We start from the raw sequence: 17,595 nt of genomic DNA on the forward strand, positions 1-17,595 counted from the left end.
ATATAATAGAGTATATGAGTTGTAATATAGAGAAGTAAGGGACGTAAAAACATTAAACGAAAATGTATGTTGCGAATACTTTGATATTTCATTTGAAATGGATTTTTATTTTAAGAATGTTGAGGTTATGACATCAAAACAAGGTTTTTAACAATAAAAAAACATCTGTATATGTCATTTTTAGATTTCTTAAACATTAAATAAGAAATTATTATATTATCTTATTATTGCTCGAAACGTTGAAAAAAAAGCATGGGCAGAGAAAATACAATTTAATAAATTATGTCTCTCTACTACATGTAAGTTTTATAAAGTACAATATGCATGAATTGTAATCTCAATTACATTTATATAAACAGAATTGATTACAAGTTATTTTAATATTTTTTATTTTAACGTTCAAATATAAATAGAAATGTAGTAGTTTATTATTAAAATTTAAAAAGAAAGTTTCTTTTGTTGTTCTCCAATATCACTTTAAAATAATTTATTCTAAATTATATTATATCAGAAGTAGATGATTCTATATTTTGAATATTTATTTCCTTATTTAACAATTATATGTGATATATGATATTAATTTTCTTATGTATTTTTCAGCTGATATTAATAGTATGAAGCCACATACATGTTGGCTATATGTCTCTTTATTATTACTACTTAATATTGTGATTCGATCATCTCGTAATCAAGTAAATTGTTTATTAGAAAAAAACAATTCTGTAAACTCTGAACTTAATAATGTACCTAAATTACCATGCCATGGCAATAGTCCTGAACAAGTAAAAGTCCATTTTACTAGCAGAATTGTTGAAAATGAATACATTGTTGCATTTAAAGGCTATTATAAACCACATACACGTGAAAATTACATAAAAGCTGCATTGAATTCATCTGGTATTCATAAGTGGAAAATTTTATTTCGTGACAACTTGGCTAGCAATTATCCAAGTGATTTTGATGTTGTTCTCTTAGAAGAAACAGATAAACATAATGGTCTTAGTGCTTTGACTGATCATCCTCTCATTAGAAGAGTAACTCCTCAAAGACTTGTACAAAGAAGTTTAAAGTTCATCAACGCATCAGAGGATGCAGATTTTCTAGAATACAAAAATTTCAAAAGAAAAATTAACAATTATGTGAGTTTTTATATTGGACATTTTAATTTTAATTTGTATAATCAAGATAATAATCAATAATAATTTTATTTATTGTGACTTATATCGAACAATCAGTTTATTTTCAAAATTATTTTAGAACAATCAGTTTTGGCAATCAACCAATCGTCACACATCACGTAGATTATTAAGAGCTATACCAAGACAAATTACAAGTATACTTCAAGCTGATGCTTTGTGGAGTATGGGTGTTACCGGGAATGGAGTCAAGGTGGGTATTTTCGTTTGGGATATAGGTTTTAAGAAATTGGATAAATTGAAATAATATTTATTATATACATAATAATTATTATTAGGTAGCAATATTTGATACTGGACTAGCAGCTAGTCACCCACATTTTAAAAAAATTAAAGAACGTTCAAATTGGACAAATGAAAAAACACTAGAAGATGGTTTAGGTCATGGGACATTTGTAGCTGGAGTTATTGCATCATCTTGTATAGATTGTCTTGGTTTTGCACCTGATGTTGAACTTCACATATTTCGTGTTTTTACTAATACTCAGGTATGTTTATCATTATATTCGGTATATCTACTTTTCACTTAACTTGATACATCAGAACATCCTTGCTTTTCACAGGTATCATACACATCGTGGTTTTTAGATGCATTCAATTATGCTATTCTTACAAAAGTTACTGTACTGAATCTTAGTATTGGAGGACCAGATTTTATGGATCATCCATTCGTTGATAAAGTATGGGAATTAACAGCAAATGGTGTAATTATGGTTTCTGCTATTGGTAATGATGGACCTTTATATGGGTAAGGAATTTTTTCTATATTTATTTCTCTAAATTTTATAATACACCAATAAATGGAATCTCATTTAATATAGCACCCTAAATAATCCTGCGGATCAGATGGATGTCATTGGAGTAGGTGGAATCAACTGGGAGGATCAAATAGCAAGATTTTCATCACGTGGTATGACTACATGGGAGTTACCATCAGGATATGGGAGAGTAAAACCTGATTTAGTTACATATGGATCAGGAGTACGAGGTTCTGCATTACAAGCAGGTTGTAGAACCTTATCTGGAACTTCTGTTGCTAGTCCTGTTGTTGCTGGAGCTGTAGCACTTTTAGCCAGTGGGTTTGTACAAGCAGATGGATCTGTTAAACAAAGAGTAATTATATATCAAATCTTATATATCAAATCTATATATCAAATCTTTATCTTCTTGTACATTTATCTCTTCTATAAATAAATATAGATAAATGTTTAATGACAAAATTATTATTTTAATTATTTTAGATTACTCCAGCAAGTATGAAACAAGCATTACTTACTTCTGCGCGTCGTTTATCGGGAGTTGGAATGTTTGAACAAGGTGCTGGAAAGCTAGATCTTTTACGAGCATTTCATTTTCTACGTTCGTATACACCTATCGCTACACTAAGCCCAAGGTAATTATTTTCTTATATTATACAGCTCATTATTTTAATATTAATTATGATCTATAAAATGGTGTATAATATGATACATAAACTATGATGCACATTATTAGTTATATAGACTTAACTGAATGTCAGTATATGTGGCCATACTGTACACAAGCTGTATATCATACTGGTATGCCTACAATTGTAAATATAACTATAATAAATGGTTTGGGAGTATCTGGTCATGTAACAGAGCTTGTATGGCATCCGTATACCGGCAATGGTAACGGTGAGCGAATCGATGTATCAGTAACTTATAGTGATGTTCTTTGGCCATGGTCTGGATGGTTAGCAGTTGCTATAACAGTTCCACCATCAGCTCGTGGTTGGCAAGGCATAGCACAAGGTTGAAATTACTTCTATTTCTAATATATTAAATAATACTCTATAATATTATTATGTTAGAATTTAATTCTATAAATAGGTCATATATCGGTTACAATTGAGTCACCGCCGAGTGATGGAGAAGAAAAAGTAAGACAATCTAAAATAGAATTACCCTTAAAAGCAAAAGTTATTCCTACACCTCCCCATCAGTAAGTATAAGAAAGAAGTTTTAGTTATAGTATAGAATTTTGATATACAACTAAAATTGAATAACATTTCCTTAATAGTAAACGTATCCTATGGGATCAATTTCACAATCTGCGTTATCCTCCCGGATACTTCCCGCGAGATGATTTGCGTGTGAAAAATGATCCACTTGATTGGAACGGTGACCATATTCATACTAACTTTAAAGATATGTATCAGCATTTACGTAATGCTGGTTATTATTTAGAGGTACTTGGTGCTCCATTCACTTGTTTTAATGCCAAAAATTATGGTACCTTACTCATTGTCGATAGTGAAGAAGAGTTTTTTCCTGAAGAGGTAATATTATACATGTTATATAATGTTCAATAACGTTTTCTGGTAATGTTTAATTAATTTAAAATTTACAAAAAACTATGTTTCAGGTAGCTAAATTAAGGAAAGATGTAGAAGAAGAAGGTCTTTCTGTAGTCATATTTGCAGATTGGTATAATGTCACTGTTATGAGGAAAGTGAAATTTTATGATGAAAATACTCGGCAATGGTGGATACCAGATACAGGAGGTGCAAATGTGCCAGCCTTGAATGATTTACTATATCCTAACTGGGGAATTGCATTTGGTGACCAAGTACGCAATGGTCAATTTACTCTTGGTCAACATCCACCTGTTACTTTTGCTTCTGGTACTACAATCACTCGGTATGTGATATAATAAATATCATAGCTAACTGTTTAAATTGTTATATATATATTGACTTTAATAATGAGATAAAATATATTTTTTACATTTATCAAGATTTCCAAAGGACGGAGTTATTCTTTATGCAGAATTACATGATCAAGGGCAGGAACTTTTGCTTGAATCAGAATCAAGATCTACAATCCCAGTGCCAATTCTCGGACTTTTTCAAACCAACGGTTATGTAAATATGAAAGAACTGTATAATGACAATTACAGTAACAACGAGATAATGGGGAAAGAAAATGTGGAAAAAAATAATATGAAAGACCAAGCAAAAATTGTATCAGGTAGAATTGTAGTATATGGGGATTCAAATTGTATCGATGACAGCCATTTACAAAAACGTACGTTTCTTTCATGAAATCTTCAACTTAGTAATTATATTATTTTTTATTCTTCAATTAAAACTAAATGTTATTTTTTAGCTTGTTTTTGGATGCTTGATGCTATACTGGAATATACAACAACGGGACATATCGCAACTGTTTTTACAGACGAAAGTCAAACTAAGGCAAAAGTTCTTGAGAAGTCTAGTATTTTAGACAGTAATGAATTACCGCAACGTATGGAAGGAAGTTATTTGAAACGTCATAGTAAAGTATTACTGCCTGAAAATACTAATGCTGGTCATATTAGACCACTTCCATCTTGTCCTACTATTACTCCTGCTATTCCAAAACCTTTAAACGAATCTGTCCCTTTGTAAGTTATTATAAATGTTATTAAATTTCATTCGATAAATAAGTACATTACAGTATGACTTTAATTTTATTTCAGAAATCTTTATAAGCCTCAAAAACTATTGTCTGTTGGAGACACAATAGTTGCTATAAATCCAGTTCTACAAGATTCAAGTCCATTATGGCTTAGAAGACGTGTTGGAGGTGCAAATATTCCTACATTACATCACGCAGATCGAAATAATATTGATGAATTAAAACAAAATGATCAAGATAATGGTATAATACTTACAAGTAAGTGGGGTTACATGGGAGGAATAATAATGGTAGCAAGTATTTGTTTTTACTTATTAAATCGATGGAATTGCTTAATAACAAAAAGGCATTCTCGAAGAAAACGAACAGTCGGTAGATTACGCAGAGTTATTCAAACAATTTCTCTACGCAGAGTGCCTCAAATGTGACTGTGTATTTGACATACCTTCAACTAATGCAAGATAATGTTCAATTATCTGTGGTAAACGCTTAAAAATATAACAAACTATATTATGTGCCTTTAAATATATAGTACTCAACATAAATCTAAAAGTTACATAAATTATTTTGATAAATTTTATGTGTTGTTGATTAATTTTGTATAGCGCAAGTTTCTGTTGATATACAGGTATAAAATGAAAAATTACCCTATTATTTCGTTTATTAAGCATATAAATGAAAAATAAAAATAAGGAAAATACAAATACTTTACATATAAAAATATACATACATTAAAATATATTAGTAAAATGCATGGAATAAAGTAAATATAAATTTGCACGATAAATTATAAAAACATCATTTTAGATTCAATATTGACATATTTTATATGTTTATATTTTTTCAAATATTTTAATATTTTAATTAATAGAACAATCATTTACTTTAGGTTAACAAATATATATATATATATATATATATAAAAAATGTATTATCAACTTATTATTAACTTGTGGTTATAATAATTATTAGATTTTGTATAATGACATCATCATCCATTTTTGTTACAAACAAGTAATAATATAATATTATTAGCTTAAAAATGTTGCTACTTCGTAACATAGGCTACAAAAATTCCATAAATAAAACTGTTTTTATGTACAAAGCTATTTAATTAATGACACAGAAACAATTTCAATGTTTACAATGTGTTTGCAACGAATTTTAAGTATAATATTTTTTATATAAACATAATATTAATTACTTTTAGAACATTTACTTTAAAATTATATTTTAATTATAAAATGGATTATATGTGACCCAATGTGCCCTATCTTGTTCTGCTGCAGATTTATGAGTCGTAAAAATACTTTTGAATACTTCTGATGCTTTGGGATCTTTAGCAACACTGTAATTATCTTTAACTTTTTTATATGCTGGATCTTCAGCTTCAGTCCTATTACTATTGACCTTCACGGTACCATTTTTCTCCTCTTTTCTCATTTTTTTCTTTGGTACTTCTTCTTGTTTAACATCTTGCATTTGATTATCTTCATTATGTTTCTGTTTCTTAGATCTTTTCTGAGCTGTTTTTCGTTGGGTCATATTTTCTTCCATTAATTTAAGATCATCACCTTCTGCATTTATAATAACAATATCTGTTTCAGTAAAAGGCTGTTGACATTGATGACATATCTGAAATACATTATAACATAAAAATCTCAATATGTTTCTTTTAATTTTTATACTTATAATAAAACTGCCTACCTTACTTCTGACTTCCTTAAGTGCTCTTTCACTCATTACACAGCCACATGACCATAAAAAGCAGAATTTATACTTTCCATTCATTTCTAGTCCAATAAGTGGACAAATATATGGACTCTTTCTTTCATCAATATAACAATCTCCTTTTTTTGCTTTGTTACCCTCAAATGCCGGATTAGATGTCAAATTTAAGTTTTTTATGTCTTTCAAAGTTTTAATATGTTGTGCTGATTCTGGAAGAGTATTTCGATCAAGGAGGCCTTCTAATACAGATTCTTTACTATAAAGACGACCTAAAGCACAACCAACAACTGGTGGCTGTAATGGTAATTGTTTAATTGTACAATGTCTCCACTTAAATGCTAGCTCTGCTTCCTTATCTTTCTGCAATTGATTATAAATAATTATATATAATTTTATTTCAGTTAGATACACAGTATGATAAGGAATTAATTTTTGTAAACTAAAATTGATGATGTTTTATATATGTCATTCTTTTAGTAAATGGATGATATATAATAAACCTTATTACATAGATAGTATTACGTAGAAAATTACCTGTTCTGGTTTCTTTTTGACTCTTACGAGTTCATCTCTGCGAGGAATAGTTCCACCATCGCAACCCATGATATATCGTAGACTAAATCAAAAATACGATTACGATCTTTAATCCTAAGCTGATCTGTGTCAAATGCTGTTATGGACTATACGGCAACCAACAGTCTCCTCTTTGCCACAATGTCAAAAGCACGGTGTAAGGTGTAATCAGAGAGAAAATTTCCTCTCTAGTGTAATATAAGGGTATTCCGTGTTTTGATGACGCACCTCTATCCTATTGGTGTATTTGTACTGTGACGATTATTAGGTAGTGTGAGTAGTGATTAGTTCCTCTGGCCATCACTATCGCTAGAGACATCGTTGTAGAAAGGCATACATACGTGTAGTGATACAGATTTTAATAGTGATATTATTAGCAAAAAGTACTAATATATAACACTGGATACGGTATACAGTTTATGGTATCTCAACCAGAGATAAGTACTAATAAATAAGTGTGAAATAGATGAGACCTCTCGCTGTGCATATGCACATTTCTCGCATCCAACCAAAAGCATCGGAGTGTGCGTATAGTTCCGCTGTTTAACCGCTAGAGGCAGTAATTCGTGAAGCGTAATTTGATTGAATTTCTCCCATGCTCATTGGCAATCTCTCTACTCATCTCTGGTTCCAAATCAGCTGATGATTCTTTTAGTTTATGCTTTAGTTGCCGGGCGGGTCGTAAGACAGCAGCACACAATTGTCATCACGTGAGGTCACAATGGTTTCTGATATAGTTTCGACGACTGAGTGATCAGAACAGCGAATGTTTTAAATTTCTAGAGAAATTCAAGCATCTACCGTGTTTTTCAAGTAAAGGTACAAATTGAAATATCTGGGGTAAGTAGAAGCAACTTGTTTCGCGTTTAAAATAAATCAATGATCAATAAATTATGATTAAATAGAAAGTGCTTTTAACCCATGTTTTATGATTAAGAAGAAATTGAAGATTATTGTCAAATATAATATTAAGATTGTGATACTTGTTTCTGAGCCACTCAATGCAATATATTGTGTGTTCATTATATTGATTGATATTAAGCTTCCAGATTGTTCGAAATTTAATGTACGACGTACTTTTTATGAAAACGATCAGATCTATTGTATTATCGATTTTATACTGGTTTAATAGTGGACGCCATTAAGTCATCTCAATGATAAGCTCGACTTTGCACTAAACATTTTGTATAGTCCTATCAATTTAAGACTATCTCTTTTGTAATTTTATGAACACTTGTCATTTCCATATATTGATCGTTCTGTAAGTTCGGCGCGCCATTCTTGCACTTAGTATATGTCACGTGGAAAGCGCGCCTAATTACATAATATAATACCACAGTGAAAGAAATATGTTGTGCCACACCCCCTTTTTTTATTTCATTTTTCAAAGCTTTGCAAATGTTTCAATTGTTTAGAATTCTGAATTTTGCACCACCATTTATTTATACACGAATAAGTAACGAATCCATGGACAATACTCGTAGAATTATAATGTTAATTTGATAGATTAGCTACGTTTGATAGACAAACAGGTGATTGTTGACAAAATTATTTTTTTCTACAGCCAATTCTCATCTCAAAAATGTATTTATCATAGATAAATTATACAATTATTTTAATACAAAATACCACTCTAATATTTCTATAGAGATTTGAATAAATATATAGAAAATTATTTGATGTTTATATGTTTGAGAAATGTTAAAAGATTGAATAAAATTTGCTATACAAAATATAGTGCAAATAAATAGGTATATAACACTATAAAATATGACAATTTACGTGAATGAAGTACATAATATTTCTACAATATAAATTTTCAGACATACTAAGTCATCTACATTGGAACATTATCCAAAATGACAGAATATTGGTTAATATCCGCACCTGGAGATAAAACATGTCAACAGACATGGGAAACCATGAACAATTTGACATCAAAACAACATTCTTTGTCAGTCAACTACAAATTTCATATCCCAGATTTAAAGGTGGGAACATTGGACCAATTGGTTGGCTTATCAGATGATCTAGGAAAACTTGATGCTTATGTTGAACAAGTAACACGCAAGGTGGCAACATACCTAGGAGAAGTTTTAGAAGATCAGAGAGACAAGCTACATGAAAATCTTTTGGCTAACAATAGTGAGTACAAATATTGGTGTGTTTATGTTTTTAAAATTTGCTCTATAATTTAAATTTATATATAATCTATTCTTTGATATAAGAGAACAGATTATTGAAAAAGTCAAGGATTCAAAATTATCAACTTTCTATCCAATGTTGCTTCAAATAGAATGCTTCAATATTAAAGATTTGTCAAAATATTAGTATTATATTATTATATCATGGTATTTTATCTTTTTGGATCCTTACAAACAGGTATCGATCGATTTTTTGTGTATGATGTTTTAACAATAAAATAATATTGGTTGGCAAAGACATCAATGAATACTATACACAACACAAAACATGCACACAACTTAGAATTTTTCTTTAACAATGATCTTAAACATGTATCAGTTGATTTTCTAAAAATTTTAATTTATTCATTGATAATAATAATAATAGCACGATTAGAGTCTTTGATCCTTCTCCTCAGTACCCTACATTAATAGATTGATAGATGGAAACAAAATTTTGTCTGTGTACGCTAATAATCAAATAACAACAATATTATTTTTTTACAAATTGTCTTAATAGACATGTTTTTTTATTGAGGATAATATGCAGGCAAAATACTTGTGGCTATAGCACACAGTAATTAACATTCTTAAATATGATATGTACCATATATCTTTTTTATTAAACTTTTCAACATTTAGTTGGAAAAATCTGTATTATAAAAGGTTTTCCTGCAATATATTAAAATGTTTGTTTGAATGTAAAATATTCTAAATTCTATATAATAAATAAACAATCAAGTAATTTGAACAATTATCCTTGAAAGAAAAACATTAAAAATTATATGCATATTTATTTTTATGAGTAACATAGTCTATGTCAATCTGTTATAGTCAGTATGATTATTACTTAAGTGCATAAAATCAGTGTTTCTTTTCTTTACCTTTTCCAATTTTTTATTTTATTAAGAAATTAAGAATTTTAGTTAATGTGCAAGATATGATGGTACACATCATATTTTGGCATATGATTTACATATCTGTAGAATGCTTATTACTATAATTAGATTAGAATTCATTTATTTTATTATTTATAACAAATATTTTCTCATATTTATGGTGTTGCTTGGCTTGCTTTGTTTAATTTGGACCACATTAACCCTATTTCCCTACCTTATTATTTTATTAACAAATGCTCATACATGTGCACCATCAAAGATGTATAAAGCTACAAAAAATTTTAATACACAAACATGCAGTATCATCATATATTGAAATATATGTAGAAGAAATATTTCAAATATACAATGATTTAGAGATATAGACCACATTTTTTATTAAAAATTTACAAAGGACGCAAGGAGTTGCTTGGGTTACTGTGGTCACCAAGCTCGAATTAGTTATTGCAAGGATTCTTTTCCTTTTTTCTTCAGTTATTTTATACCCTTGGCATTATTAATCATTTGCAATTTAAGTTGACATTATTGCATATAATTTGCTCATTTTGTCTTCAGTTCCTTTATTCATTTTGATTATATCTTGTTTACCTTTTGTTTTCGTTTTTTCTTTCTTTCATTCTTTTGTTGCTTTTGCCATTTCGGAGTATTTAACGGAAATCTTCCTTTAAGATCTAGATGGTACTTTATTTGCAAAATGTAGTAACGAAAAAAATAGGAATCAACAAATTTTTAGCAAGTATAGTAATCTTATTAATAACTGAATATTGTAATCATGAGGTGCATAGTTTTTATAAATACAATTATCTAAATATAGATCTAACTTACTATTTTTTTTTAGTAAAAACTGCATATCTCACTAGTTTCTTTTGTTACAAATGTAAACGCGATGCTCTTAATATGTACACTCACTAGTGAAATAATAAAAATTAACATTCATTTATGATGTGTGAAACTATCCATTTATTAAAGTCCGTAATTAAATTTTTAATGAAATAGAGAGGTTGTCTATGCGCTAAATACTCCGTGACTTCTCTTTTCTTTTTTTTGAGTTATTTTGATTGAGTTTCGACAGCATTGTCGTTAGGCATTTGCGTAGGACGCAATAATAGTTGAACGAGACGTAAGAAAAATCGCGCGGAGATTGGGACTGGGCTGTAATGGATAGGTCAAACGTCAGTGGATGGGGAGAGCTCGAGCCCCGAAGGGGGTCCGGACACCCCGCCAAACACCCCCGTCACCCCATCACACAAGTCTTCAAAGGAGCATCACAAGCAGTGGAAGGAATCGGAGAAATGTGAACCAGAACCAGCCGCCTGTTTAGGTCAGCATCATCACCAGCGTCATCATCATCACGAGCATCATCATAGTCATAAACATCACAATCATCCTTCCGAAACCGAAAAGAAATCATCATATAGTCCTCAAGGCATCTGTGATGTCAGATCATCAAATGATCCTTTATCAGCATATTCATGCTACCATGCGCATTGGTGCGCTGCTTCTACCTCTTCCACACCTATTCCTAGTCCTACTCCCACGAGTCCGAGTCTTTCCCTTTCATCAAACTGTAGCAGTGAAGGAGAGACCAGATGGCAGTCGGCGACACGTCATCGGACTACTGAGAAAGCAGATCGATCTACCTCCAATCGCAAATCGCTCGGCAATGACGACGACGAAGACGATGCGGACCAAAACAACGACCAAGACCAAGACCAAGACCATAGCGGCAATTTGCCCAATCCAGGTACCCGTCCTATCACCGCCAGGTCAACCCGTCGAACCTTTTCTCCCAACATAGCTGCGAGACTTGTTCAAACCTACTTTCCTGTGCACCTCGTGATTCGCCCGTTTAGCGACCGATTCTTGTCTTGTCTTATCTCCTTTGGAGGTAGATATAGGAGAGAAAGAAAGTGAGAGAGAGAGAGAAAGAAAGAGAGAGAGGTTGTCATTTCATAGTATTGAAAGTTTTGAAACAATGATCTTCGCATGCAGCTTTTGCTTAGAGGAAAAAGAACAAGAATAATTGAAACTCACATTGTTTCAGTTTTTCCCAGTCACTATATATTGAAAGCGTCTTTATGATCCTAGTGCGCATTTCCTTCAGTGTCAATTTTGCACAACTCTGCACTACATATATGCAATGTTTGTAATGCTAAAATATTTTATGCCAAATCTTGCCTCCAATGTAATAAATTATTTCAAATCTTCTTAAATGTTAATGTGCTATGTCAAATGAGAAAGCATTGCTTATTACATATTTTATTTTTTATTTTTTGTCACTGTAATAAATTTTCTACACTCTCTTATAATTGAATTTGCATTATTCAAAAGACATAATTTTCTTTGTATTAGTGACTAAATATATGTTACATATTTGTATATACTTTGATAATTTAAGAAAAAAAAAGAAAAAAAGAAAGAATATTAAAGCACATTATAAAAGTCATGACAATCTCTCTCGAATGCTTACAGCATACACCAAGTGAGACAGTACCAAAAGGAAAAAGATACTTGGCTTAGTTTACTTAGCTTGTGATTCAAAATACAGAAGCCTAGTATATCAAATATTTTGTGTTGTACCACAGTAATTTCCTCGGTGATATTTCTACAATATTTCTTGTGCACGCAGGAATTAAAAAATTGGAAGATAACAAAGACAGCTGCCCATGTTCTAGCACATTTTAATTGCAGCAAATGTGCGTACATTCTTAAAGTTTATTTTTCGGAAAATGCTCTAGTTTGTTTTAAGTTCTTAGCTAGTTCTTTTTCACTCCTGCGTCCTAGTGGTGAACAAGTACAAAACACATTAAGGGACTATCTAATTTTGTGTTAAAATTCATTTTTAATGATATGAGAATGTTCTATTTGATTAATATTTTTTAGAAATCATTCAATCAATTGTTCCAGGTGCTGTGGACGAATGAATGAACACATAGTATATTACCTCAATCATTATCAACCTTATTTTTCTTACATTTTAACTGCTTCTTTTTTATAACTTCTTTACTTCATGTTCTTTTATACCATACTTTGTTTCAATTTTCCTATGTATAACATTTTTTATGTATTATTTTTAAAAGATACATGTTTAAATAAATACTAAATTTACTAGAGATTATTCATATACAAAAAAAAAGGAAAGTTACAATGTGTTAGTATAATAAGTTAGTCTGATGTAATTATTTTGTCATTACATTAAGTTACTTAAATAATTTATGTATACCATTATTAAAATTAAAATTTATGATTGTGAATCAGAAAATCTTGTGGATTTAAAATTCATGTTATAAATACAGACTAAAGTATGGTTTAAGAACAATTATAAGAAGTATGCTATATTTAAAACACAGTTACACAATCTTAGTAATAACTTTATTTCTTTCAATACATTTTTTAGCATTTTCCTATACCTAGCTTTTACATGCTTTCAAACCATTACTTTCTATAATTTTCATAGAAAGACTATTGCACAAACTATAATACATGTACTCATATGTATTATGGACGTTAGCACAGACTACAGATGACACACAATTAATAAAAGTTTTAAAACACTTATCGATCGGTACATGGACTTACAACATACTGTTTCGCATGATAAGATAAATTTTAATGACAGTATGGTGCTCAGTACCCTTCAACACTACAAGTTATCCATATCACAGAGAACATCCTACTGATCAACTTTTATAAAATACTTCATAAACAGTTGGCATGAAATGCTTAAATATCTTAGTTTAGCCGTATACTATGTCTATGTTACTATTGTTCATGCTACACCATTTAGGTCTCTAATATACACAAATCAAACATGATATCTTGAAAATAATAATTAAAAGATATAAACTATTTATATAGCATCAATGATCATCATATTTCAGTAGTTTTCACTGTATTCATACTCTAATGAAACAAGTGTACATGCGTATGCGTGCATGCGTGCGTGTGTGCTTATTCATAAAAAATTATCCATTGACAGTTTCATGAAAGGACATGATAACATAGTTCAAAATCCATCAGTAGTTACAGAGTTATCATAAATTTTGTTTGAATGAATATTTTGTCAAAAAGTTTCTTAATAATAAAATAGATAATAAAAAAGAAATTGCAGTGAAACAAATCTTACAACATTGAATTAAAGGGACTAGCTGGAGCTACTTAATTATAAAACTTCACGATTCATTCAAACGTGATTTACGAGTAATTCTTTTTCATTACAGATATATAAATTAATTAATTTGAGCTAATGTCTACTTAAAAATGTTATGTATTAAAAAGAAAGATCAACTTTACTTAAATAAAATGAATTTTACAATAAGAAAGAATTGATAACATAAAATGCTTCTATACATTAATGTTTGCATGCTGTATTTTTGTTAATGTCTCGCTTATTCTTGTAACGCTAATAATAAGTAAGGAGCGTACTAGAATCAAAAAATGAGTTTAGTAGAAACAGTCTTTCTCTGTTATCTTATTATTATCAATACTCTCCTTATCACAGAGTCAATCTACAAAATTATTTTAATTGTGGTTCAGCTAAAATTAATTTAATTAGATACTCAGATGTACTCATATGCATAATTTTATTGTACACATGCAGACTTATAATTTTCTTTTCTTTTTTTAACTAGCATAAAAGAAACATAATGTAAGTAGAAGTAATATTATTTTCTTTAAAGAAAGGTTTAGAATTTTTTACCACTTTTCTTATGAACATAAAAATATAATAAAAATGTGTGAAAAAATATGTAAAAATGAAAAATATAAATATTATAGTTGATAAAATTAGATGTTACAGATATATTTCTGCATTTGTACAATATATCTACAATTCAACAGAGCTTTATCATTTCCAGCTTATAAACTTTATCAAATCATTAAAAATATATTCAGTATTCCATTTATAAACACACTTAAGCATTAATTATACTACATGTAATTTAAACATTGCATGTTACTTATGATTCCACATTTTCAAAATTGTACCAAGCTCTGTTTGAATATTTATATAGAAAATGAAGATGGTTATCTCGCAGAACAATTACACTAACATTTTAAATTTACTAGGTGATCTACCATCATATATAACTCGATTCCAGTGGGATATGGCAAAGTATCCTATCAAGCAATCATTGAGAAATATTGCTGACATTATCAGTAAACAAGTGGGTCAAATTGATGCTGATCTTAAAACTAAATCTACAACATATAATAATTTGAAAGGAAGTTTACAAAATCTTGAAAAGAAGCAAACGTAAGTTACAACTTTTTATTGCCCAACATTTCATATATGTAAATTATTGTTGATTTTATTTAAGATTTTTATATCTTGAAAGTTATTTAAGGAAGATAATTGTTATTATATAGAGGAAGCTTATTAACAAGAAATTTGGCAGATTTAGTGAAGAAGGAACACTTTATCTTGGATAGCGAATATTTAACTACTTTGCTTGTAATTGTCCCAAGGTAAACTTACTTAACAAATTTTATAATTGCTGCTATTTCTTTAGATGATACAAAATTTTTTCTATGAAATGTTTAGAGCAAATTTCCAGGAGTGGCATAGTGGATATGAAAAATTAACAAAAATGATAGTACCACGTACCACACAACTCATCGCTCAAGATGTTGAGTATGGATTATTTACTGTTACTTTGTTCAAAAAAGTTATCGATGAATTTAAATTACATGCACGTGAAAAGAAGTTCATTGTTCGTGATTTTACATATAATGAAGAGGAATTAGCAGCAGGTACCTAATATCTTGTTACAAACTTCTATTTCTATTTATAACAAATACTTTCTTTTTATTTACATATAAATTAGTTTATACAATTTTTAGTTTTATAGTAGAGACATTAATATTATTTACAATTATGAAATTTATTAAAATATGTTATAGGAAAAAATGAGATAACAAAATTGGTAACAGATAAAAAGAAACAATTTGGGCCTCTTGTACGTTGGTTAAAAGTTAACTTTAGTGAGTGTTTTTGTGCATGGATTCATGTTAAAGCTTTGCGCGTATTTGTAGAATCTGTCCTAAGGTAAATAATCATTTGATATTACAAAGGTTACATATAATCATATATCGATTAAATTATGACTTATTAGGTATGGATTACCTGTAAATTTTCAAGCGATATTATTGCATCCTCATAAAAAATGTGCGAGGCGTTTACGTGATGTTCTGAACCAGCATTACGCTCATTTAGATTCCTCTGCTACAACATCGTCTGGTGCACAAGGAAATCAAGATGTAAGTTGTAACGTTTTAATAATAGATTTACTTCGATTTCTTTATAAAAATTCTGTCACGTATTACCTAATATCTTTTTCCTATTTGTATGTTCAAACAGAGCGTGGATATACCAGGGTTAGGTTTTGGCCAAAATGACTATTTCCCTTATGTGTATTATAAAATCAACGTAGATATGGTTGACAATAAGGTTTAATTATTGAAGTGATGAGTCTATTTTCTTATATTTTAAATATCCTTTCATTTACATAAAACATACTTCCATATCTCCAGGTACTTAAAGCAGGTGCGTACAAAGTAGTTTATATGAACTATGATCATTTCTGTTTACATGAACTACAATATATTGCATTTTTTAAAACTTTGCTACGATCTTGATTTTCAATGTAAATGTAATTATTATTGATTCACTTCCAGGAGTATATCAAATATTTACTCAAAACTGATATTTTTATAGTACATCAAAATGCCTGGAGAGATGTATGTACTTTGATATTAGCTTAATATAAACTATGCATAATAGAATGCACAATCACTTGTATAAATTTTAGCAGACGAATTTGAATACATCTTTCAAATTTTTTTTTTTTTTTTTAAACAGGCTATATTTGATTGAACAAAAGACATTAGTACAAATGAGATTCATAATATGATTATATACTTTAAATTTGCAGCTTTAAACAAAATTGAATATATTAAATATTAACAACCATAATAATCACATTCTGCGTAAAATGCCTGTATAAATGTACCAAAATTCTCACAATTAAATATAGCACAACCTATTTTATATAGTACTACATGAAGAGCAAAAAATATATTGTGCCAGAATAGAAATTCTGCAATGTAGAATTGTATTATGTTATGTATTGCTTATAAAATTAAGACCATTGTGAATATTGTTATAAAGAAGAAAGTGCATCTTGTTACAAGACATATGTCATAATATCTGTTTTGATTCAAATGCTTTTACCATGTTCATTCAATAGGTCTTCATAATGCATATTGTATTATGCGACAACTAGTAAAATAAGTGTTATTGAAGTGTTAAGATACTGTAAATTTATTTCACTAATATTAAAAACTAATGTTTTAACAATGCAGAGTGTACCAGATACATGCTAATGTATCAATGTTACTTATTAAAAACTATAAAACTGCAAAACATTAGTGGAACTCTTGAAGTATTATTATTAACATTATCTTTCAAGTTTTAATGATATATAAAGCTTTTCATTTTATAATAAATACAATTGAAGTATTAAATATTGATTTGAAGGCTGCACAAAAATGAAAAGTAATATACGGAATCGCTATGGTGCATATTGTTTAA

General features: G+C 29.3%; 3 protein-coding genes across 5 annotated transcripts; 2 read left to right on the forward strand and 1 right to left on the reverse strand.

Moving 5' to 3' along the window:
* Positions 1 to 24: 24 nt before the first annotated feature.
* LOC117237205 (membrane-bound transcription factor site-1 protease) lies at positions 25 to 5,329 on the forward strand. The gene is made up of 14 exons (XM_033500950.1): positions 25 to 299; positions 601 to 1,139; positions 1,258 to 1,389; positions 1,475 to 1,684; positions 1,760 to 1,944; positions 2,018 to 2,309; positions 2,438 to 2,589; positions 2,691 to 2,971; positions 3,050 to 3,161; positions 3,240 to 3,498; positions 3,585 to 3,859; positions 3,957 to 4,246; positions 4,328 to 4,604; positions 4,680 to 5,329. The coding sequence occupies exons 2-14, from the start codon at positions 615 to 617 to the stop codon at positions 5,044 to 5,046; spliced, it is 3,357 nt and encodes a 1,118-aa protein (XP_033356841.1). The 5' UTR covers positions 25 to 299; positions 601 to 614; the 3' UTR covers positions 5,047 to 5,329.
* Positions 5,330 to 5,709: 380 nt separating this feature from the next.
* On the reverse strand, positions 5,710 to 7,141 carry LOC117237215 (replication termination factor 2). Its single transcript, XM_033500968.1, has 3 exons — positions 6,884 to 7,141; positions 6,326 to 6,709; positions 5,710 to 6,253 (listed from the first exon to the last, which is right to left on the reverse strand). Exons 1-3 carry the CDS (start codon positions 6,950 to 6,952, stop codon positions 5,852 to 5,854), a joined length of 855 nt encoding a protein of 284 aa, XP_033356859.1. The 5' UTR covers positions 6,953 to 7,141; the 3' UTR covers positions 5,710 to 5,851.
* Positions 7,142 to 7,476: 335 nt separating this feature from the next.
* Positions 7,477 to 17,427, forward strand: LOC117237209 (V-type proton ATPase subunit C). Of its 3 annotated transcripts, none has more exons than XM_033500959.1 (9): positions 7,477 to 7,762; positions 8,746 to 9,067; positions 11,170 to 11,748; positions 15,072 to 15,258; positions 15,372 to 15,470; positions 15,547 to 15,755; positions 15,906 to 16,050; positions 16,118 to 16,262; positions 16,363 to 17,427. In XM_033500959.1, the coding sequence occupies exons 2-9, from the start codon at positions 8,782 to 8,784 to the stop codon at positions 16,456 to 16,458; spliced, it is 1,746 nt and encodes a 581-aa protein (XP_033356850.1). In that variant the 5' UTR covers positions 7,477 to 7,762; positions 8,746 to 8,781; the 3' UTR covers positions 16,459 to 17,427. The 3 variants fall into 3 exon arrangements, with proteins under 3 accessions (XP_033356850.1, XP_033356852.1, XP_033356851.1); XM_033500960.1 differs by lacking the exon at positions 7,477 to 7,762 and adding an exon at positions 8,198 to 8,454; XM_033500961.1 differs by lacking the exon at positions 11,170 to 11,748 and having other exon boundaries at positions 7,509 to 7,762.
* Positions 17,428 to 17,595: the final 168 nt, after the last annotated feature.

The sequence above is a fragment of the Bombus vosnesenskii genome, unplaced genomic scaffold (assembly GCF_011952255.1).
Source record: "Bombus vosnesenskii isolate JDL3184/JDL3185 unplaced genomic scaffold, Bvos_JDL3184-5_v1.1 scf7180000013361, whole genome shotgun sequence".
Lineage (NCBI taxonomy): Eukaryota > Metazoa > Arthropoda > Insecta > Hymenoptera > Apidae > Bombus > Bombus vosnesenskii.

Excerpts from the sequence above, each read along its gene's own strand:
- LOC117237209 (XM_033500959.1), top strand. The coding sequence starts at position 8,782 with ATGACAGAATATTGGTTAATATCCGCACCTGGAGATAAAACATGTCAA. Across the intron at positions 15,471-15,546 it reads TTGCTTGTAATTGTCCCAAG|AGCAAATTTCCAGGAGTGGC; the intron begins GTAAACTTACTT and ends TGAAATGTTTAG. Across the intron at positions 16,051-16,117 it reads TTTGTAGAATCTGTCCTAAG|GTATGGATTACCTGTAAATT; the intron begins GTAAATAATCAT and ends ATGACTTATTAG.
- LOC117237215 (XM_033500968.1), bottom strand. The coding sequence starts at position 6,952 with ATGGGTTGCGATGGTGGAACTATTCCTCGCAGAGATGAACTCGTAAGA. Across the intron at positions 6,710-6,883 it reads TCAAAAAGAAACCAGAACAG|AAAGATAAGGAAGCAGAGCT; the intron begins GTAATTTTCTAC and ends AATCAATTGCAG. Across the intron at positions 6,254-6,325 it reads TTAAGGAAGTCAGAAGTAAG|ATATGTCATCAATGTCAACA; the intron begins GTAGGCAGTTTT and ends AATGTATTTCAG.
- LOC117237205 (XM_033500950.1), top strand. The coding sequence starts at position 615 with ATGAAGCCACATACATGTTGGCTATATGTCTCTTTATTATTACTACTT. Across the intron at positions 2,310-2,437 it reads ATGGATCTGTTAAACAAAGA|ATTACTCCAGCAAGTATGAA; the intron begins GTAATTATATAT and ends TAATTATTTTAG. Across the intron at positions 3,162-3,239 it reads ATTCCTACACCTCCCCATCA|TAAACGTATCCTATGGGATC; the intron begins GTAAGTATAAGA and ends TTTCCTTAATAG.